This window comes from Hibiscus syriacus, unplaced genomic scaffold (assembly GCF_006381635.1).
Source record: "Hibiscus syriacus cultivar Baekdansim isolate YM2019G1 unplaced genomic scaffold, ASM638163v2 tig00014304_pilon, whole genome shotgun sequence".
NCBI classification, from domain to species: domain Eukaryota; kingdom Viridiplantae; phylum Streptophyta; class Magnoliopsida; order Malvales; family Malvaceae; genus Hibiscus; species Hibiscus syriacus.
This window is the reverse complement of record NW_024062321.1, coordinates 51,081-73,338: the sequence shown is the minus strand read 5'-3', so window position 1 is coordinate 73,338 and position 22,258 is coordinate 51,081. Positions and strand designations below refer to the sequence as shown.

Sequence of the window (22,258 nt, the reverse complement as noted above, 5' to 3'; positions counted from 1 at the left end):
ATCGAAAACTAAACAACTAAAAAGATTATCCTAATGAAAGCGACCATACGATGACTTGCATAGTTCTTGAGAAATCACAAGGCTTTTGTCATCCTCATCGTTCCACGATTAAACGTCATCAATTGTTTTACACGAAATTTCTTACAATACCTAATGGCCATGAATAGAAAATGTTGACTGGATAAAATAAGCATCAATCGCCTGCGGATTGAACAACTCAGCGCTTGCCACGATGCCCGCCACCTACCCTTGCACCGGGGTAGCGAGCAAATTGCAACCTTAATTTGACTGAGTCATGGTCATGTTCATTGAATATATACCTGCAAAATCGAGCTTAACTATTCATACAACACAACTTGGCGATAGTCACTATACCTCCGATAATAATTGGCCATGCTGTAGCTTAGATACAGTGAAGAGAGTGACATGCACTACTATGTTTTAAACAAGAACAAAAGTTTAAAAGGGAGAAGAAGTAGACGGCGCCGTATTAGACAACAGTTTCAGAGGAGAAATAACTGGATCAGGCCAAAGCCAAAATGTAACTGACAAATACCTTTTGAAGGCAAAACTCGAGTTTTTATAAAAGGTAGTAAACTCTTATCTTTTACCCCCACTTTATCTCAATTTAAAAAAAATAATAATAATAGTAATAATTAACTTAATACCAATTATGTAAAAGATGAATAAATTATTATAAAAATTAAATAAATTGTTTTAAATTTATGTAATTATTCATTGGTTTAATGAGATAAGATATTATATCTTTTATAAATAATTAAGATTCAAATAGTGATATTTGTGAGTGGAACAAACTGGAACGAGAGAGTTGTCCTTACCTTTATGGTACTTGATATGAATTAATTGATTAATATTGGTGATTATACTAAAAAAAATACATAAAAGATTATCATTTTGTTTAAAATATTATCACTTAATATTTGCCATCTGCGATTATATTGCTCTATTGGGGTTCATAAACAAAATTCAAAGACCAATATAATCTAAACGATTTAAGTGGTAAATGAATTGTTAGTTATTTTTTGAGGTTTTGGGTTCGAACATCAAAAATATCAGGCGTGTAAGCATCTAACATTAAATAATTAAGAATTATTTTTGAACAAATACTAACTTATTCTTACCCCGAACTAATAAAAAAATCAACTTCAATTGGTTAAGTCGATTATGTACGGTACCCAGGGCCGTGGCAGGGTTTTCGGGGGCCCTGTACAAATTCGTATAAAGGGACCCTATTTTCTAGATATATTCGATTTTGGGGCAACAATAGTAGCGTTTTCTTGACAAACGCCGCAATAGATCCATCTATAATGACGTTTTATCAATAAAACCGCAATAATAGTGATGTTTTTTTTTTGAAAAAAACGTCGCAATAAGTCCATCTATGGTGGTGTTTATTGATAAAACGCCACTATATATACTTTTTTGGGGGCCCATTTTGAGGGCCCTGCGTGGTCGCGCAATTCGCGCCGCCCCAGCCACGGCCCTGACGATACCATTGATGATAAAACTTCTAAATCCTTACCCCATCTGAGAGAGCATGTTTTATAATCCTTTTACATAATCACTATACATTTTTCCTTCAAATTAATATCAACGTAATGTTTTCTTTGTAGCAATTCTCGTACACGATTGAGTGAATAAGCTCAAAATAATGTGTTTCTTGATACATAGATGAAATTAAAATAATAAATAAAATCAAATCTTTTTAGGTTAAATTACAAATACCAATTAAATTAAAACTTAATTGATAAAATATAAAATTAATTTACTAAGGTGTTATCATTGTTATATGTATTTTTATATACATTTTTATATTAATGTTGAACGGTGTTTACCTTTATACAAAACTTGATCCCCAAGCATCTATGACGATGAATAGCGACTAGCGAACCATTCATGTCTTCCCTTGTTCTATTTTTCTAATAAACTGTTGACTTGTAGCCCTACCCTTCGTTCTATTTAAACATCCCCAGGCCCAACATGTTTCTTCATCTCTTCTCTCAGTTGCAGAACTGGGAATTTGGCTATACAATTCTAGAGCTAGCTAGCTTCAGTGCACATCAATGGAGTCCGCTGGTAATCCCTTGTACAGTTGCAGCAACTGCCGGAATCCCCTCGCTCTTGTCGAGGATCTTATCTCCAAGAATTTCCTGGTTATTTACTACAACCTTTGCTTTTCATTAATCTCGGTTGGAGTTTTGTCTAATATTTTTTTAGAGCGGGACGTACGTGATAATAATATAAAATTATAGGTAAATCACATTAGATATCACTGAATTTTAGGTGTTTTATCGTTTATACTACTGAGTTTTTTTTATTTTTTTTCAATTATAACATTGAACTTTTATTTTAGTTTCAATTATGCACCAAATCATTAAATCGTTAACAGTGCAGAGATGTGGCTAACGGCTATCGACGTAGACATCTCACCAAAACGAGGTTGTTTTGATCAAGTGGTATAAATGAAACAAAAATCAATGTTCATTACTATAATCGATAAAATTAAAAGTTCAGTGGTATAAACGATACATCACCTAAAGCTCGGTAATATTTGATATAATTTACTCTAAGATTTTTTAATTGGGTGGGAATAAATAAAATTTCATGTGGACACCGTCAATAAAATAGGTCGTTAATCGAAGAAAATTTAGATTTTATGATGGTCATTATTAATAAAACGGATGACTAATCTAAGATAATTTGGACTTCCGGGTTGGCACGTGCCCACCCTCGTTCAGCCATTGATGAAAGTTTTTTTTGACTAGTTTCTTTGACTTACCCTTCGAGGTTAACTTCGATGTCATTTGGTTTTAAATTAACAGGCAACATCAGGGAAAGCTTATATGTTCCAGCATGTAATGAACGTAGCGTTGGGTCCGAAATACGACGCGCAGATGCTAACCGGTCGACACAGCATCGCCGATATATTTTGCAACAAGTGCGGAGAAAAACTGGGCTGGAAATATGTTCAAGCTTATGACCAGGAAAACAGGTACAAGGAAGGCAACTTCATCCTCGAAGAACTTAAGATGTTCTAACCATACTAAAACTACATTAAAGGCGATTATGTTCAAGTCCGACCTTAAACTATATATATATATGTTTAAATTAAATTTTAGGCTTAAAGGTTATCTATGTCTCTCTTGTAGACTCAATTTATCATTTTCGTCCTTATCGTATTTTTGTATAATTTAGTTTTTAAAGTTGTTTAATTTCATCGTTATATCTTACTCTCAACTTAAAACTCTAAATTATAAATATTGAGTTAGGGTTTATAGTTTAGATGTTATGGGGTTATGGTTTAGGGTGGGTATGACATAGAATGATGTAATTGAGCAACTCGATGGCTAAATTGATGCAAAAATAAGATAAAAAAGAAAGTTATAAATTAGGTCTACTATAAGGGCAAAAGTTACCATTTTACCGAAATTTTATATTTTCATACACACCATATTAAAATTTTTCCATGTTTGTAATACTTGAAGTCATGTTAAATCATGTATTTAAATAAATTAAGGTAAACTACATGATTAGTATTTAAACTATCAGTATTGGCCTATTTTATTACATAAACTTTTAAAATTTTCAATATCATACTTAAACTTTAGTTTTTGTTTCATTTTAGTATCTCGTTCAAAATTTAACGTTATTTTGGATTTTTTTAAGTTTAGGTACTAAAACGGACCAAAATTGATAGTTTAGGTACTAAACGTGTTAAGCTTATAATGGTGAGGTACTAAAATGAAATAAAAACTAAATTACACATTTAGTATCTAAACTATTAACTTTGGCCTATTTTAATACCTAAACTTTCAGAATTTTTAAAATCATACTTAAAGTTTAGTTTTTGTTTCATTTTAGTATCCCGTTCAAAAGTTAACGTTAAGTTATTGATTTTTTTTAAGTTTAGGTACTAAAACGGACCAAAACTGTCAGTTTAGGTACTAAATGTGTTAAGCTTCTAACAGTGAAGTACTAAAATGAAATAAAAGCTAAACATTAAGTATAATTTTGAAAAAATTAAAAAAATTTAAATACTAAAACGGATCACAATTGATAGTTTAAACCTCATAACTTTGTTACTTTTTCAACATGAAATTATCATACCTTACCTATTTAAGACGTAACATTCTTCTTCATTTTAATCTCGTGACGTTTTCGTCATGAACGATTATCACAATTATTTTTCATGTATATGTCATTTACATAAGCGTTGAACGTAAAATTAGAGTTAAATAAACTATAAGAGAACTATATCTAATATCTTTTAACCTTTTAAAGTCACTCTTTAAAACCCTATATCGATCATTTTAATCCTTGTCTCCTTGCCCTTAATATCATGTTTTAGTTTAGTACCTAATATCATTCATTACAAAATTATTATTAGTTATCGTAATATTTTTTTAATAAAAACTTTCATGTTACGTATAATGGTACTAACATTATTTTTCGTCACACGTGCTTCATGTATTAAATCCTTAAATATCGCTTATTTATTTGTTGTGACGAACATGACTTTATCGTGCCACTAATTGCTAGCCCATGCGATAGATAGGATTTTGTCACGTACATAAACATAATTGTTATAGTATGTTGCATGAATCAAGTGACCTTTGTAATAAATGAATTGTTGTTATTCTTGAGGACTCGAATTTGAGCACCATAGATGCTAGGGGTATAAGCGTTCAATATTAAAAGATTGAGAGTTATATTCAAACATAAACTACATTGTACTTACCCTAATTTATTAAAAAACAATTATAGTATCTTCTCTTTAAAATTTAATTTAAATAAATAAGAAAAAAATATCAACATCTAAAAAAAATTATGTGTTTTTTAATATAAAAAACCTGATACTAATTAATAAGTTTATGTAAATCAATTCAGTCTGACACGGTAATAACGGCGGGAGATTAAGATCGTAGGATGAGAAAGTTGTTATTTTTTAAATTTATTTTAGGGTAAACAACAAATTTAATATCTAAATTATTAATTTTAGTCTGTTTTAATACTTAAACTTTTATTTTTTTAAAATCATACATAACTTTGAGTTTTTATTTCATTTTAGTACCCCACCATTAAAAACTTAACATGTTTAGAACCTAAACTATTAATTTTGATTCATTTTAGCACCTAAAATTTCAATTTTTTCAAAACTTAACGTTAAATTTTTTCAAAGCTTTTAAAGGTGAGAACTAAAATAAAATAAAAACTAATAGTTTAGGTACTAAACTTGAATTTACCCTTTACTCTATTACAGTATAATGCAAATAACCCAGCTGTTATTGTGATGTTTTTCGTCCGCCTGTACGATTACTGCACACGCCGCATGAAAACCCCATCAACTGGTACTATGAAGATTGACGGTTTGGCTAATTGGCTAATAAAAAAGCTACCTTTAAATATATTATATATATATTCTATTTCGAGACTAATAATCCCACTAGTAAAAATAAAGTAAGAAGTAGAGGACGATTCGTTTCCTAAAAACCAAGTTCCTCCCAGTCTCAATCAAGTCTCTTCGTTTTCAATCACCAGCAACAATTTTTTGTCTACCGGAAACTTTTTTGCCATGGAAAACGACTCACATTTCAAGGGTCTGAAGAGGCGGTTGGCCTTAGACGATGGACATTCCGATGTCGTTCTCCGACGTTTCAGAGTTCTGTTACCCAACGGGACCAGCGTTGGTTTGACGTTGAAAGACGATCTCGATCATGAAATCTCATTTCAGGGCTTCATTGACATGATCAGGGACGCCTATGATATGGAGAAACGACAATCCGGGTCGTTTAAAAGTAAAGGAACGATAAACTGGAAGAGTAAAAGGTTGTATCTTGAGGACGTAAATGGGTCGGAAACAATGGGACGGATCGATTTGCGGCGCTTCAAACTCCATAAGTGTCACTTTCTTCAACTTCATGTGAGTGTTTTAGGTTGCAGGGTTGTTTATGCCCGTTTTGGTTTGCTGATAAAAAAGGAAGCTCTTCAGAGTTATGAAAGAACTGGAATTTGTTTTATTTGCTTGTCACTTACTTGCTGTTGGTTTTGATGTTCAGGATGGTTCTGGAGAGGTTACCAATAATTTTGAGGTAATGTATTTACTCCTTTCTATTTTGGGACATTGTTGTTTGACTGATGTATTCTGCTGAGAAACCATGGTTACTTTTTTTTGGATGAATTTGTTGGTTTTCAGAATATGTGGGATTTGACTCCCGATACTGATTTGTTAATGGAGCTACCAGAAGAATACACTTTTGAAACTGCTCTTGCTGATTTGATTGTGAGTTCAATCGTGTTTCTGTGATTCCGGATTTTCTTTTATCCTTTGATATGTTGTTTAGTTGATGCTTACCCTTTCCACCTGTTTAACAGGACAATTCCTTGCAAGCAGTTTGGTTGAACCGTGAAACCCATAGGAGATTGATAAGGTCTGAAATCTCACTGCTTTATGCTTATTGTATTTAGTTTATATCTCTGTTTTTTTTCTATTGGCTTGAATTTACTCTTTTATGGAATATAATTTACTTTCAAATTGTGAGTTGGAGATGTAACGAAAGAATGATTTGATTGCTTGTGTCTGGCCGAGATTATTAATCATGTCGACGGCATGAGGCTTAGAATTTTTGCCAGATTTTCTTAGTGACCTTTGGTTGTTTCTTATATATATATATATATTATTTTTTAGCCTCATTATGTATATTTTGTGTGCATGCTGTATTGCTTTTCCTAGACCGTGCTTCATATGGCTATCTTAATATTTTGCAGTGTGGATGTTCTTGAGAATAGAATCTCAATATTTGACACGGGGCCTGGAATGGACAACAGTGATGAAACTCTATTGTGAAGTGGTATGATTTACCAATTCTTTTCCTTTTCTTTATATCTATGTTTATTTTATTTTAACTATTGCTTTGGGACTTTGGTTAACTTTTCTTCTGTTGTTGGTAAGAAATTTATAATTTATTCGATTGTAATTTAAATGTCAGTCCGCTTTGTTCAAGGTTCAAACATAAGTGAGATATATTTTGGAAGGAAATATTTTCTGCACTCTTCTCCTGGTTGTTTCTTAATTACAATTTTTCTTTAGAGTTTTGCTAATGAATTCAAGTTTATTCTACTTGTTTTATTCAGGGGAAAGATGGGTGCCTCTCTAAACAGGTTATATAAAGTAAAGGCAATAGGGTGCAAACCTCCATTCTTAGTGGTAAATCTCTGTGAAATTCTCTTTTATTTCTTTTGGTCAGACAAGTTGGTATCTGTCGGAGATTGATGAAACAGCCGTTTGCCGTTTAACTTTGCCCACGAAGATTCCAGTATGACTTAGAAGCTCTTTACATCATTGATGGATTAGTTATTTATGTTATTTTTTTGGCTTTAAAAACAATGCAGCCCTTTTTTGGCATGTTTGGATATGGAGGACCTGTTGCATCTATGCATCTAGGAAGGTATGTCCTTTTGGACAAATTGTACATGCCCGTCAATCTGTTTTATGCTGATTTTTTTCTGTTTTTTTTATATCTTCATTTAGCTGTGTTATAGTTTCGTCCAAGACAAAAGAATCAAAGAAAGTTTATAAGTTACGTCTTGCACGAGATGCTTTACTCAGCAATGCTGGTTCTGAATGTAGTTGGAGGGTATGCAAGTGCTCTTAGTATTGATGTCCCAATAGAATAAGTTTATATAGAGTTTTTTTTGCTATATTTAACTTTCTCATAAGTTTGTTTCATTATGTCATCAAAACCATGTTACATTTGACTGATGGCGGCTTTAGGGATCCTTCTGATGACGAAATTGTGAAATCACCCCATCGGAGCTTTACAAAGGTTTGCTTTTCTGTACATCGCATTTAATCTTCATATATTTTTGTTTTAGAGGTTAGACCCTGCATTTGATTCGTGCATAGGTGTCATTTTAACTAGGTGAGGATGTTCGTTTTTTATTTGTCTCAATTCGTGTATTGATAGTTCGATTCTTCGCAGGTGGAGATACTAAAGTCTAAAGTGAAAAACTTGGACATATCTAAGCTCCAATGTAAGCTGAAGGACATATACTTTCCGTATATTCAGGTGAGACTTTATTCTTAACTTTATGACTTTGAATCATACTTGTAATTACCTCTTATGCAACAATTTGTTGACCTGTAGTGTGATGAGTTGTCCGAGGGTGGCAAGACCGTTACACCTGTTGAGTTCCAGGTTTTTGTCATCTTACAGTAACTCCAACATATTAATGTTGACATAGCCTTTGCAGTTACTCCTAGTTCTAGAGTTGTTCATGAAACTTGCGGTAAAATATTCTGGGAGTATTAAAGGGTATTGCTGCTTGTCAGGTTAATGGTGTCGATTTAGCTGAAATTCAAGGTGGCGAAGTTGCAACCACAAACATGCATTCGTGCAATGGTCCTGAGTTTACTGTATCACTGCACTTTTCCCTTAAAAAGGAGAATGCTTCACCCAATGCTTCAGGTAGTTATAATTCTTGCTGAAAATCGAGAGAAATTTGGAAGTCGGAAGAAAAGAAAGAAGATGAAAAACAGTCAAGAAAGGGGGCTGTTTGTTGTGAGAAAGAGAGGAATAAGAAGAGAAAAAAAGTTATGAAAATTCATCTTGATTATCTCTCAAGCATGAATAGGCTTTTATACTAATAATTAACCATACGAAATAAGGAAAGAACAAGATGACATTAAACATTTACAGTCTATAAGTCCCTACTATTATGCTAAATCAAATCTTAAGATTAATGTATAACACAACACTTGCTATTCTATTGCTTTTATCGATGGCATTCTTTCTGCTCATGGAGCAGCAACATTTTTGCCAGGGTTTAGTTTCTGATGTTTTATATTTTCCAGGTTCTAAGGCTCCTCGAATGGCAAATGCTCGCCTCAAGTTTATTTATTTTCCCATCCGTCAGGTACTTGATTTATATTTTTAGTATATAAGCTCTTTGGGAGTATTTTAAATACGTTTTACAGGGGAAAGAGAATATTGAGAGGATTTTGGAGAGTTTGGAAGATGAAGGATGTGGAGTTAGAGAAAAATTTGACAACTATAGTCGTGTCTCAATCCGTCGACTTGGACGTCTACTTCCAGATGCTCGTTGGGTTAGTTGCCAATCAAGCTTGTAAAGTTTTTTTTTCATGTACCTTATATGGTATTTTTGTTATTTACCTTTTAAAGAGTCCTTCATGAGCAGATACTATTTTATGCATCTATAAATGTTTAAATTCATATGCTTTGGTGCTTATTTGTGTTGTGCTGCTTGGTTTTGAAAGTCACAGTAATTAATATGTAACGTATTTGCTTACTACAGGTATTACTTCCTTTTATGGATTTGAGGCAGAGAAAGGGAGAAAACTATCAGTTGTTGAAAAGATGTTGCTTGAGAGTTAAATGCTTTGTTGGTAGAGTGCACTAAATTCAAGAAAAAATGCTTTACATGCATACGTGTAATGTTTTTTTCCTTTCTCTATTATCATTATTCTTCAAGCAAACATTTTTTTCTTTGCAGATACCGATGCCGGATTCAATCCAATGCCTTCAAAAGTAAGTAACTTTGCGTCCCTTATATTCTTCATTTGCATTGCTAGTTGTTATGTTGATTTCTACTGTTGTGTTGGAAGTTACCAAGTGGCTTGCTTTTAAGTTGCTGGAAAAAGTGTCATGAATTATTGATATGATTCCTCGCTTCCTGCCTTTCCTACATGACAATTACTGCTCTTATATGCGGGCATGTATGTGAATGTATGGTATGGATTCTTATGCGGTATGAATTACTAGATCAAGTAATTGACCGTGCTATTCTGTATCGGTTACAACAATAATGAAAGATGCTGTATACAAGCTGTATGATTCCTTTACTACTGTATTTGAGAACTTTTTTTAGTTATTTTTTGTCCTCTTATTGAATTAGTAGAGGAAATGCGTAGTTGCTGCAAGCAGTTCCCTTGATTGCTGCTCGAAGAAAAAAGATCACGATGGCAAAGAATGTCGACTTAATACATATGCTTTTAAATATATGGTCAAACCAACATTCATACAGGATTGGAATAAGAATGCATAAAGAAGTCAAAAGTAATATTCAGGTGATGAACTAAAGCCGTTTAATTAACATTATTTCTTTGCTCTGTATTTTTTCAGACTGATTTGGCTCACCATAATCCTTTCTCCATTGCTCTTAAGAACTTTAGTAGTAGGCCGAAGGACAAAGAAAAAGGTTAACTTTGTTTTTGGTTTTGCCACATGTCAAATATGAGGATTTCAGTTTGTATACGATCCTTGTTAATCAATTATTCTCGAATCTATAGATGTCAATGTTGAAATTCATAGAGATGGAAAACAGTTGACATATTTGCAACTGGAAAGGGAGTACATGGATTGGCTTCTTCAAATGCATCATATGTATGATGAAGAAATCGAGTCTGGTGAAGATCAACCTACCATTGTTGTCAGTCCCTTGAACAAGAAGGCACTAGGAATATCATCTGATGGTAAGTATTATCCATTAAGCAGTTTGATGTACAAATGCATGTTTGATTATCCGTTACCTCTTAATTTGGTTTGCCAGCTTTCTTTGCATCCTGTTGTAGCTGACATTACCTATATCCGCTATTTCTTCTTTTAATTTGCAGTTATAAGAGTTCATCAAATTCTGAAGAGAAAGGGATTATTGTGGAAAAGTGGCCAGAAAATCAAAGTTCTCAAGGGTGCATGCGCAGGGTGTCATAAGAACAATGTTTATGCAACGATAGAACATTTCTTGCTTGAAGGATTTCAGGGGGATTCTGGGGGTAAATATTTTATTACTGCTAAGATGTTCGATGTACCATTGTCTAATACGTATTATATATCAAATATTCCTTTGATTGATTTAATGCTTAATTTATTTGTTTTCTTAGGAGAAGCTCGGATTATATGCAGGTAACCATGGTGCTTTCCTTTTAAAGTTTCTTGTAGTTTTTTTTTAATATCTAATACATTATCGTTTACTATGTATATGTCCATTTCTGTACGGAAGGCCACTAGGTGTGGAAAATGGATGTAAGCTTTCTGTAAAGGGTGGAACTCCCAATTTGGATATTCAGGACTCACTATCGCTTCCGATTAGTGTGATTGATTCTCAAAAGGTTAGCTTTTATTGTAAATCCTTATAATAATCTGAAACCTGTTTGCAACTGTTTCATATGGTTGAATAACATGCTGGATCCTGAGCCATTTTCAGTGCATGCCCATTGATGATTCTGATTGGGAGCTCCAACTTAAGAAACAAATTCAGAAGAATCCCTCAAGAATTGAATTGCTGAACGCGAAACAGTGTCATCAGTTGGAGGTTGATGGGGTCAGTTGATATTCAACCGTGATAGTTGCCTAATCCTTTGTTTGTCTGTTGCCCTATGGTTTGGCATTTTCGTAACAGGGTCTTTAACCTTTAAGATTGCAAACGTTTATGACAATTATCGTCATTTTATTAGTCAAAACAATTCGTTATAAGCTCCTTCCTGGTTCTCAGTTCAAACATCTTCAATATGCCTTATTTTGATTGACCTGGTTTCCTATATTAGGCATTGCCGACTGATCTTCCAATACATGCTGGAGAAACCCCTCCAAATGTCATTGTGGCTGTTTTTCGTCCAAGTAGTTTCACATTTTCTCTTGCTTCAAATTACTTGGACCAGAAGGACATTGTGAAGGTTAATTTGGAGATGTCAATGGAAGTCACATTTAGAAGAACCAAGAACCATCAAGATGTTGAACTCATTTACTCTGTTCGCATTGCACTTTCATCCTTAAAAGGGTTTCATGGATTGTATATGTTCCCACTCGGGGTGACGTTCCGTCACTTATTTCAGAAAGCAGGTGCATATACATTTTCATTCTCCGCTGTGAGTAACTCAGAGACCTCTTTTATATCTTTTTCCTACTTTGAGTTTATAAGTTGTCATACTTTTTCAAGTTTCTTCTGGTCTTGAAATCTAATGGAAGCTTCACATTAACTAGGAACATTCGGGTTGTCCGAATTACAAACAAACAATTATGGTAGTGCCTTCAGAAAAGGTTGGAAAGTGGGAGCTTCTTCGTGGTGAGAAGTTTCCATCATATACTTCAAGGTAGGGAATCTTGAGGAAATGATTTCTGGATTTGGGTGTTAATTGACTTCCTTGGAAAATGAAGTAAAATGTATATATGAATAAATTTTCCTTTTTTGAAGTTTGTAATGGGATCATGTTTTCCACTCCTCTCTAACTCTATGGTCATTGGGCAGGGTCGGTTCATGTTTTCCACCCTTATCTCTTGCATGCTATGACATCTATGACAACCAAATGTCATTTACCTCCATTCCTATCCTAAAGATCAAGCTCATCATGAATGAAGATTTGTGTATTGATGTGGTCAAGATGAAGCCTTCCCTTTCATCTGATAATTCGGTCTTTATTATTAAGGTATGTTCTTCCGTAAGGCTTTTTGTCCTTTGGAAGACATTACTGCATATGCCGAAATTTTTTTCAAGTAATTTTGTGATCATTTGTTCTCTTTCTTGGTTTTCCCTAATGCTGCAGGATGTTGTGATTGAATGTGATGAGTTAGACGCAATCCGGCCAAATTATGCAGCCACCTTGATGATATACATTCAAGATGAGTCGACAACAGTTTCTGTGGAATGTCATGGTACTCAGCTCTAACATTAATCACTCTGCATGTAAAAGCTTTAGAACAGAAATGAAAGATGTCTTTTTTTTTGTGTGACACATTAGTTACCCCTGGAGATCTACACTCTATCAAAGTCTGTTCAGAACTTCCCAGAAAGCGATTACTCCCAGGCTTTGTAGTTGAGCAGTTTTTGCTAGAGGTGAAACTTCTATCATTTTATTGCCCTATCTTTGCCTTAACTTCTTGTTTTAACGACTCATTTGGTTCTATACATAGAGAAGAGCCTCCTTTCTTATAACCTTTTTCTCTGGTTGGAATTGAAATAATTGTACATGGAGCATAAGAGTTGTAATCTGAAACTGTAGATTGGATATGTGATCTTCATGTTATTAACATGATAGTGTATTTATGATAGGTGTTTGATGTGTACGGAAATCATGTTGAAGAAGGCTTGGAAGTCCAATTCCAGTTGGATGGTTTTAGCATCCAAGGTCAAATAGGCTCGAGCTTTAAGGTTCGAACTTCAAACTAATCTGTGTTAGTGCTTTATGGAGAATAAAAATGTGATACTAATTTATACCGCATGTTCAAAATTTTCATGAAAACTAATAGCAGTTTTCCAAAACATCTAGGTGGATAACCAAGGATGCATTGACCTAGGGGGCCTATTGAAAGTAACCACAGGTTATGGAAAACAAGGTATAGACCTTCATGATTTGCAGTAGGGGTGAGATTGGTTTTGCTCGAATTGGTTTGTTTCTTCGGGCCAAATATATTTTCGAAATTCATACTTGTAAAGTCACTAGTTGTAACATTAAGTAATCCTTTTAGCTGATTTTTCCTGCATGTCTTGCCCCTGCAGCATCTCTCTCTGTTTTACACGATGATGAAGTAATTTTCAAGCAAGATTTTCAAACTGAGAAAGGGAGCTCAGAATATCATCAAGTGTCAGTAAATTATTCACTCCTTTTTCATCTTCATCGTCATCAATATTTCTTTCAACCTCTCTGTTTACCATAATGTTTTCTCAGGTACCGGAGCAATGCATTGCTGGTTCCTCACTGGAAAATATAGGTTTTGAAGTTGTAGACTCCAATGGGGATGTTGATAAAACATTTCATGATGATGGAAAGTGTGGCCAATCACATACGCTCGTAGTTAAGTCTGAATCATTTGAAGTAGACGATTCTATACGCTATGTGTTCAAGCAAGGCCGCTACAACATCTCTTCTTTTCCCTGTCCTCAAATTGAAGGGCCCCTTTGCTTCAAAGCTTTTCATTCTCGTTACTCTCAGCTATATTGCGATGTTAAGGTTGGGAAAATCTTGTTTTCATTTTGTGATTAACAGTTCCTCAGCATATTTCCGATTTCATTCTAAATTGTTGGTTTTAATCTGCAGATTTGTCTTGTACATGCTCCGATAGTCGATAACAGTGAGGTTGAGGTCCATGCTTCAGATGGAAAGGTCTTGTTCCTGCTGAACTAACCATTTGTCAAGAACGAAAGAGTAACACATTGCCGATATAATTCTAAATTTCTGATTTATATCTGCAGATTTCTCTTCATGCTCCGAAAGTCGAGAACAGTGAGCTTGAGTCAGACACTTCAGGTGGAAAGGTCTTATTCCTGCAAAACTCACCATTCGTCAACAACGGCAATGTAGGAAACCTACTGTCCATTGTGAAATATGACAAGGTAAGGGAACCTGTTCTAATTGTGCGTATTCCCTCAATGAAACTGTAGTTTAATTCTCGAAGTGGACTGCTACTTGAACAGGAACTAGAGAGTGAAGTGCTCAAATATGCTGAGCGTGTGGGAAAAAGGGAAAATTATCTAAGAGGTCTTAATTGTTGGAAGACAGGCATCGAGCACAAAATTTCTAGGTTGCAAGGTTGTTTTTCCCGTTTAAATCTATCATTTTTAGTAATAAACATGTCTTGTTCATGATTCTTGTTTCTCCTCATAAACTTGTTATGTTAGAAAAGATGAAAGTAATTCCCTATTATCAACTTTTTGCAGCTTCTCTTGAACCCGATTTAGTGAACAATCTGGATTGCTTGTCAACAAAAGAAGAACTAATGAAACTGATCGAGGGAAGAGGTCATACTGCAGCTGCTACTCTCTGCAGTCTTGCTCAAGGACCACCGATGCATATCACGGAACATGTAGTAGGCGTGGTAGCCCTACTTGGAACAGTTTTCTCCGTTGAACTTAGCAGGTTGTCTTCACTTTATTTTTAAAGATATCATAGCAAGACATAATGAATATATTTACATCTTCTGTAACTTCATCTCTGCGGATTTCTCCGGATAACTCTGTTGCAGGATTTTAGCCGAGTACTTGGGTGAAGATCAAATGCTTGCGGTTGTGTGCAAATTCTATCATTCAGCAGCTGCTCTTGAGCAATATGGGCATAACGGTGAAGTTGATTCTAAGTTCGGTCTTCATGCAGAAGCTACCGCACTTGGTAAATCTTTAAGTGGCCGATTTCTTGTTGTCTGCCTCGAGGATATCAGGTACAGCATGCATGATACTTCTTGGTTTTGAAACGTTAACGAATATCATTACAACTATTCTTATAGACATTGAAGAACGAATCTTCAAGAACTGAATACAACTATTCTATGTAATGTTCAATCATGCAGGCCTTATCCGGGAGGGGTTGATTTCAATGACCCTCAAAGGAAGCTTGTATTACCAATCCCTAGCTTATCATTTGGACACCAGCCTCCGGGTTTTATCGGCTATGCAGTTAACATGATTAACCTGGATAATTCCGACTACAGAACTGATTCCGGCCACGGCTTGAGGGAGACGCTGTTCTACAGACTTTTTGGCAAGGTTCAAGTATATGATACAAGGGAACATTTGGAAAAGGCTCGTAATTGCATAGAACATGGTGCTGTGTCTCTAGATGGAGGGATTATGAGGAAGAATGGACTTATATCTCTTGGATTCAGGTACTTAATACTCTCTCGCTCGCTTTGCATATGCTCTTTGTTATCTGCTTCATGTCTAATTCCTAGAATTGTCGCCTTCTAGGAGCCCGGAAATATATTTTCGGGTCGAGAATAGGTACGTATCTCCGCAAAGCAAGAACGTCATGGATCAAATCAAGGAAAAACAAACTGAACTAACAACCACCTTGCAAAAAATAGATAAATCAAATGAAAAGCTTAAGAGAGATCTTCTTAGGCTCGACAAGAAAAAAACCAAGCTTCGGGTGTACATGGATAATACCGATTATGCGATCAACAATATCGTAACTATGAGCCCACTGCAATACTCCCAAGAGCTTGGAACTCCTTCCCAATCGACCCCGAGGCATATGAGCCCACTGCAATACACCCAAGAGCTTGGAACTCCTCCCCAATCGACCCCGAGGCATATGAGCCCACTGCAATACACCCAAGAGCTCGGAACTCCCTCCCAATCGACTCCGAGATGATTATACTTCTAACCGACAACTCTTTATCGGATCGATAGTTCTATGAAGATCATATGCACAGGCTAGTTCTGGATAGTTTCATGTTCATATATGATCAAGTTATTTGTAAATGTCTGTTGAAATGATGGGTTCCTTACAGCTGAAACATTACCTTTTTTATTACCAAGATGTATATTTTGTCATATTAAATGATCTAATTAAAAGTATATACACAGGGAGGACTATAGTAATTATATATATATATATATTGGTATATTATATTATAGTAATTCTTGTTGACCTATTAAAATTTCATCTTGATTCTTGTTCCGTTTTAGTACAACTTTTAATTTTTTCAAAACTATATTTAATGTTTAATTTTTTTTTCATTTTAATGTCCTGCCATTAAAAACATTAGGTATGATTTTAGAAAATATTAAAATTAAAATAGATTAAAATTAATAGTTTAAGTATTAAACATATAAGTTATCGTATTATTCATGATATATGTATTTGGAGTGGTTAGCTATGTATTGATGGTCATTGATGAATAAAAACAGGAATAATGAAGGTTTGGCGGTTGTCAATAGGCTTAGTGCACAGTTTGATGGCACCCTTCGTCAGCTCATTTTGTGTCACTTTCTTAAAGAATAAACTTTTAATGATTACACTATCATCATTACCACTTTAATAACTCGGTCAATAATATAATGGCTTAATGTTCAACTTGTGGTCGTGGGATCGAGTCTCGCGGTGGACAATTTATAATTCTGATTGTCGGAGGTCTTCCACGGAAGCTGTTCTCAACCTGGTGTTGGGGGCAGCCTACTACCTTATCTCCCTCTCATCCCATTACATATGAGAATAAGATCAACTAATTTTTTTTATTTTATACTTTATTTTTAACTTAAAACTCTAAATTATAAAGTTTAATTTAGAGTTATAATTTATGGTTTAGAGGTTATAGATGATTTAGAGTTTATAATTTAGTGTTTTAAGTTAAGAGTAGGGTATAGAATGATGTAATTGAACAACTTCGAGGATTAAATTGATGCGAAAATACAATAGGGGTGAAAGTGATAAATTGAGTCTACTACAGGGGCAAAAGTTACATTTTTGCCTAATATAATTTAGGATAAAGTATGCATTTAGTACTTAAATTATCAGTTTTAGTCCGTTTTAGTATCTAAACTTCTAATTTTTTAAAATCATACCTAACGTTTAGTTTTCATTTCATTTTAATACCCTGCCTTTAAAAACTTAACGTGTTTAGTATTTAAACTATCAAATTTGGTCCATTTTACTACCTAAACTTTCAATTTTTTTTCTAAACTTAACATTAAAATTTGAACCGAGTACTAAAATGAAACAAAAACTTAACTTTAAGTATGATTTTGAAATAATTGAAAGTCTATATATTAAAACGAACCAAAATTAATAATTTATGTACTAAACATGTAATTTACCCAAAATATTATATGTTAAAAGCGTCCTTCCAAAACAGTCCCAAAAAAAACCCAAAATTGAACTCTACACCTATTTTAAATTATTTAAAATGGAATTAGGGATTTGGTTTAGTGTGATATCAAATCATGACACCATATGATAGTTAATAATTAATGATTGTAATTTGTATTGATGAGGTGTGAGGTTTCAATTTCAGGCTTTTATGTTATTTATTGTTTGCCATCAAATGCAAAGGAAATCCAAGAAGGGATGTCTGTTATTTAGAGGAGGAGAGAAGAAAGGGGTGTTTGGTTCTTTTGGATCCATATTGTTCTCCCAAGTCTCCTCTTTCTTCTTCCCTTTCTCTCTTTCTTTCTCTCCTAATTGAAAAAAGAGAAAGGAAAAAGGAAGAGAAGAAGAAGGGAACTGAGAAGAGAAATTGGAGTTTTGGGTGTGTGTTTCAAAGTTGATAGAAACGAGAATCTGAGATTTGGGTTTCGGAGGGCATTTCGTTGATCAAGAATGGACTTTGATAATATCGAGTGCGTTCCCACCGTTGATGAGGCTGAGATCCATCACCACAATAATTCACACCCTCGCCATGCCCACAATCAATCCCCCTCTTCGAAGCCTCATAACGCCACCAGAAACAGCATCGATAATGGTAGTAACATCAACAGTATCGGGAGCCCAACGGCGGTCGCTCCGGCTTCCAGCGTCAGTGAATTGTTAGAATGCCCTGTTTGTACCAATTCTATGTACCCGCCGATCCATCAGGTGTTTTCTCGCCTCTTTCTTTTCAATTTCCCCTGCTCGGGTTGATTTTGATTGGTAGTTCGAATAGATTTGTTGTGAATTTGAATGGAGAGCATTGTTTTTGTGGTAGTTTCTGTTCAATTTTTAGCATTGATTATGGATATTCATTTACATATTTGCGTAGAAATTATTGTTCATCATTTATGCTATGATTTTTCTTTCTGGGTCTAATAACCATTGTTTAGTAGGATCCGATTATATCTAGAATCAAGTCTGATCGAATCCTAAATGGGGCAAAATTCTCCTAAAATTAATTTGGAATCTATGCATTTGCCACCGTGACTCGAACTCGTCACGTGGGTATGACTTGACAAATTCTAATAAAAATTTATTATTTTTGAAATTTGTCACTTTAATGTGACGACTTTGAATAAAAAAATATTTGTCGTAGATCCCAAATTAATTTTGGGATGGTAGAATGCGTCAATTTTTTTACCTGCCTGTTGGGCCAAATTTGCCTGCTTTTTAGCTATTAGAGAGAAGAAACTTCGGAATAATTTGAGATGTTAATTTCTCAGATGTGCTGGACGCTGAGATCTCTAAGTATTTGATGATCGGGTAGCAAGGGTAATTTGTATATGATAGAGGATAAATTGCTCTCTCTACGGCTTTTTGCAGTGCCCCGATGGACATACACTTTGTTCTACCTGTAAAATCCAAGTACACAACCGGTGCCCGACTTGTAGACATGAACTTGGTGATATTCGATGTTTAGCATTGGAGAAGATAGCAGAGTCCCTTGAATTGCCCTGCAAATACTTCAAGTTGGGGTGCTCGGAAATATATCCCTATTACAGCAAACTCAAGCATGGGAATGTGCAACTACAGGCCATATAATTGTCCATATGTTGGTCGGAGTGTTCTGTCGTTGGGGATATTCCTTTCCTCGTTGCCCATCTGAGGGATGACCACAAGGTGGACATGCACACCGGCTCCACGTTTAACCATAGATACGTGAAATCCAACCCTCGGGAAGTCGAAAATGCTACTTGGATGCTGACGGTTAGTTTTGTATCTTTTATTACTATGTTCCGATGAGGTCTGTAATAATCTTCCTATCATGAACCATAATCTGCTGGCTTTGCTTATGTTTGACAGGTATTCAATTGCTATGGTCAGTATTTCTGCCTACACTTTGAAGCCTTCCAGTTGGGAATGGCTCCTGTCTACATGGCATTTCTTCGTTTCATGGGTGACGAGACAGAGGCTAGGAACTATAGCTACAGCCTAGAAGTCGGAGGAAATAGCCGGAAACTTACATGGGAAGGCACCCCACGCAGCATCCGTGATAGTCACCGGAAAGTCAGGGACAGCCATGATGGTCTAATCATCCAACGAAACATGGCACTTTTCTTCTCTGTCGGGGATAGAAAGGAGCTAAAGCTGAGGGTTACAGGAAGGATATGGAAGGAAGAACAAAGTCCAGATGCTGGTATGTGCATACCAAACTAATGTAGTTGAGACAATTGGTTTTGACAACTTTTTTTTGTCTGTTTCGATCTGTTTTTCGGTGTGTTCGACCTCTGCCAACCCGTTTCTGGTATATTGTAATGGATTAAAGTTTACAGCTTCTATGGAATGTGCAATAAGAATATCTTGTTCCCCAACCTTCCTTTTGAATGTAACAAGAAGAAAGTAACACAAACACTATACGAATACATGATCAAACACGATCCGAATGGATGGAAGTTTTCATCTCTCATGAAATGCGCATTAGTGGAATTCACATCATGTAGTTTTGAATGATAAAAACCTCAAATCCTTTCCAGCAATGACTGATAAGCAAATATTCCCATCAATAATTAAGAAATTATACCGACTCAAAACCAGATTTTCTTTTAATCCCCCAATTAGAGAGACTAGCAGATAAAACCAAGGTTGTTCATGGAATGGTAACCATATTGTTTAGTCTAAACGGTTGGTTAACCGTTTGATTATAAGTTAACCTATGGTTAATCTATTACAATTATTTGTCAAATTTTTCTATAATTCATATTAAAAAAGTGTAGCACTTATACATACTTACACCGATGCAAGTGAATATAACAAAAAAATATAGCACTTAACACATACTTACACCGGTATATGTATATCTCTCAGTATCTTGCTATTTAACAATAAATACATAATTATATTGGTGTAAGTATGTTTTTGTATTTACAAAGAAATAAAAAAGTGTAGCACTTAACACATACTTATACCGGTGTAAATATGTATATCTCTCATTATCTTGGCACCTAATAATAAACACATAATTATATTGGTGTAAGTATGTTTTTGTATTTATAAAGAATAATTAAAAATATTTTTAAGTTTTTTGTCTACAAATTTTATTAATATATAAATAAATTAGAAATAATAAAAAATTATATTAAGTTATTTGTGTAAAAATATAATAAGTTAGAAATATAATAATAAATTTAATTTATTAACGGTTATTTATCAAAATTTGTAACTGTAAATTTCATTTTTAGCAGTTCAATTAATTAAAACTGTTTAGTATTAACAGTTAGATTAATAAACCAGTTAAATGTAATAATTATATAAATTATTTAGTTTATTAATATAAACTATATATAAACTATATAGTTTATACTTATATACTACTATGTATAAACTATATAGTATATATATATATATAGGTTTATGGTTAATTTATATAATTATATATAGTTTTTATATAGTTTATACATAGTAGTATATAAACTATATATAAACCATATATACTATATGCAAACTATATATATAAATTATATATACTATATAGTTTACATGTGAACTATATATATATATATATATAAACTATACTTTATATATAAACTATATACTATAGTTTATATTTATATATAGATATATATATATATATTATATAATATAGTTTATATTTATATAATATATATATACATACATATATAATATACACTTATAAGTATATACATATATAAAATATATTGTATATATATGTAAACTTATATATACTTATATACATATATTATATATAATATAAGTGTGTATATATATATATATATAAGTATATAAACAATACATTATAAGTATATACATACATATAAGTATATAAGTATATATATATAAACCTTGAGGTCGTGGGATCAAGTCCCACGGAGGACATTTCATAATTTGGAGGTCTCCTACGGAAGCTGCTCTCAACCTAGCCTACTATCTTACCTCCCCTTATCCCATACATATAAAAAAACATCCATATAAGTATATATAATATAGTATACAATATACTTATAAGTATATAATATATAATATATAAAATATTAAAGTATAATATTAGTATGTATATATATATAAAGTATAAAGTATATATATTATATACATATAAGTTTAAAGTATATATGCGTTGGACTAAATTAAATAAATACAAAATTTCAAGCTGAAATTAAAAGCAATTAAAATAAGATAAATTATTAAATTTAAATAATTTAAACTTAAGAGACAAGACTACCGTCTTCATAAAAGCGCAGGCTTAGAGGCCCGAATTAAAATGTAATATAAATATCTTTTTTTACTTATTTTTAATTTTAATTTTCTCATTTTCTAAATTCTCTCTCTTTCTCTCTCTAAATTATTTCTCTTATTTCTCTCGAAAAATCATTTCCCTCTCTAGAAAAATATTTTTTCTTTCAGATTTTAAATTTTTTTAGATCAAACCCCTAAAACTCAACTGTGTTATTCATTTATTCTTCCAAAAAAAACAAAAACTTTCATTCTTTTTTTTTGTGTATTTTTATTATCAAAACACAAATTCCTTCGCCAGTTCTTCTTTATTTTCTTTTTCGATCCAAAACAATATAAAAAAATGTTCATTTCTTATTTTTTTTAGATCTAACCCAGAAAATAAACATTGTTCATCCGGAAAAAAAAACTCTGAAA

At 33.5% G+C, this 22,258-nt stretch overlaps 2 protein-coding genes and 1 pseudogene across 2 annotated transcripts; all 3 read left to right on the top strand.

Annotated features, from left to right (window-relative positions):
- The first annotated feature begins 2,032 nt into the window (after positions 1-2,032).
- On the top strand, positions 2,033-3,075 carry LOC120207035 (protein yippee-like At4g27740). Its single transcript, XM_039206556.1, has 2 exons — positions 2,033-2,174; positions 2,844-3,075. The coding sequence occupies exons 1-2, from the start codon at positions 2,085-2,087 to the stop codon at positions 3,057-3,059; spliced, it is 306 nt and encodes a 101-aa protein (XP_039062487.1). The 5' UTR covers positions 2,033-2,084; the 3' UTR covers positions 3,060-3,075.
- Positions 3,076-5,593: 2,518 nt separating this feature from the next.
- On the top strand, positions 5,594-16,238 carry LOC120207015 (structural maintenance of chromosomes flexible hinge domain-containing protein GMI1-like). Its single transcript, XM_039206541.1, is given in 40 exon segments — positions 5,594-5,941; positions 6,078-6,110; positions 6,215-6,301; positions 6,394-6,449; positions 6,787-6,848; positions 6,851-6,869; positions 7,153-7,225; positions 7,411-7,466; positions 7,550-7,657; positions 7,778-7,844; positions 8,001-8,087; positions 8,166-8,216; positions 8,351-8,486; positions 8,873-8,934; positions 8,996-9,124; positions 9,334-9,424; positions 9,532-9,566; positions 10,161-10,236; positions 10,328-10,510; positions 10,652-10,810; positions 10,919-10,940; positions 11,038-11,146; positions 11,242-11,358; positions 11,582-11,902; positions 12,018-12,127; positions 12,283-12,460; positions 12,578-12,686; positions 12,773-12,867; positions 13,084-13,182; positions 13,301-13,367; positions 13,531-13,584; positions 13,587-13,615; positions 13,700-13,981; positions 14,069-14,134; positions 14,224-14,364; positions 14,446-14,560; positions 14,689-14,887; positions 14,994-15,185; positions 15,315-15,629; positions 15,712-16,238. Coding segments are annotated over 40 exon segments (4,944 nt in total). The 3' UTR covers positions 16,118-16,238.
- Positions 16,239-17,792: 1,554 nt separating this feature from the next.
- Positions 17,793-19,965, top strand: LOC120207033 (annotated as a pseudogene).
- Positions 19,966-22,258: the final 2,293 nt, after the last annotated feature.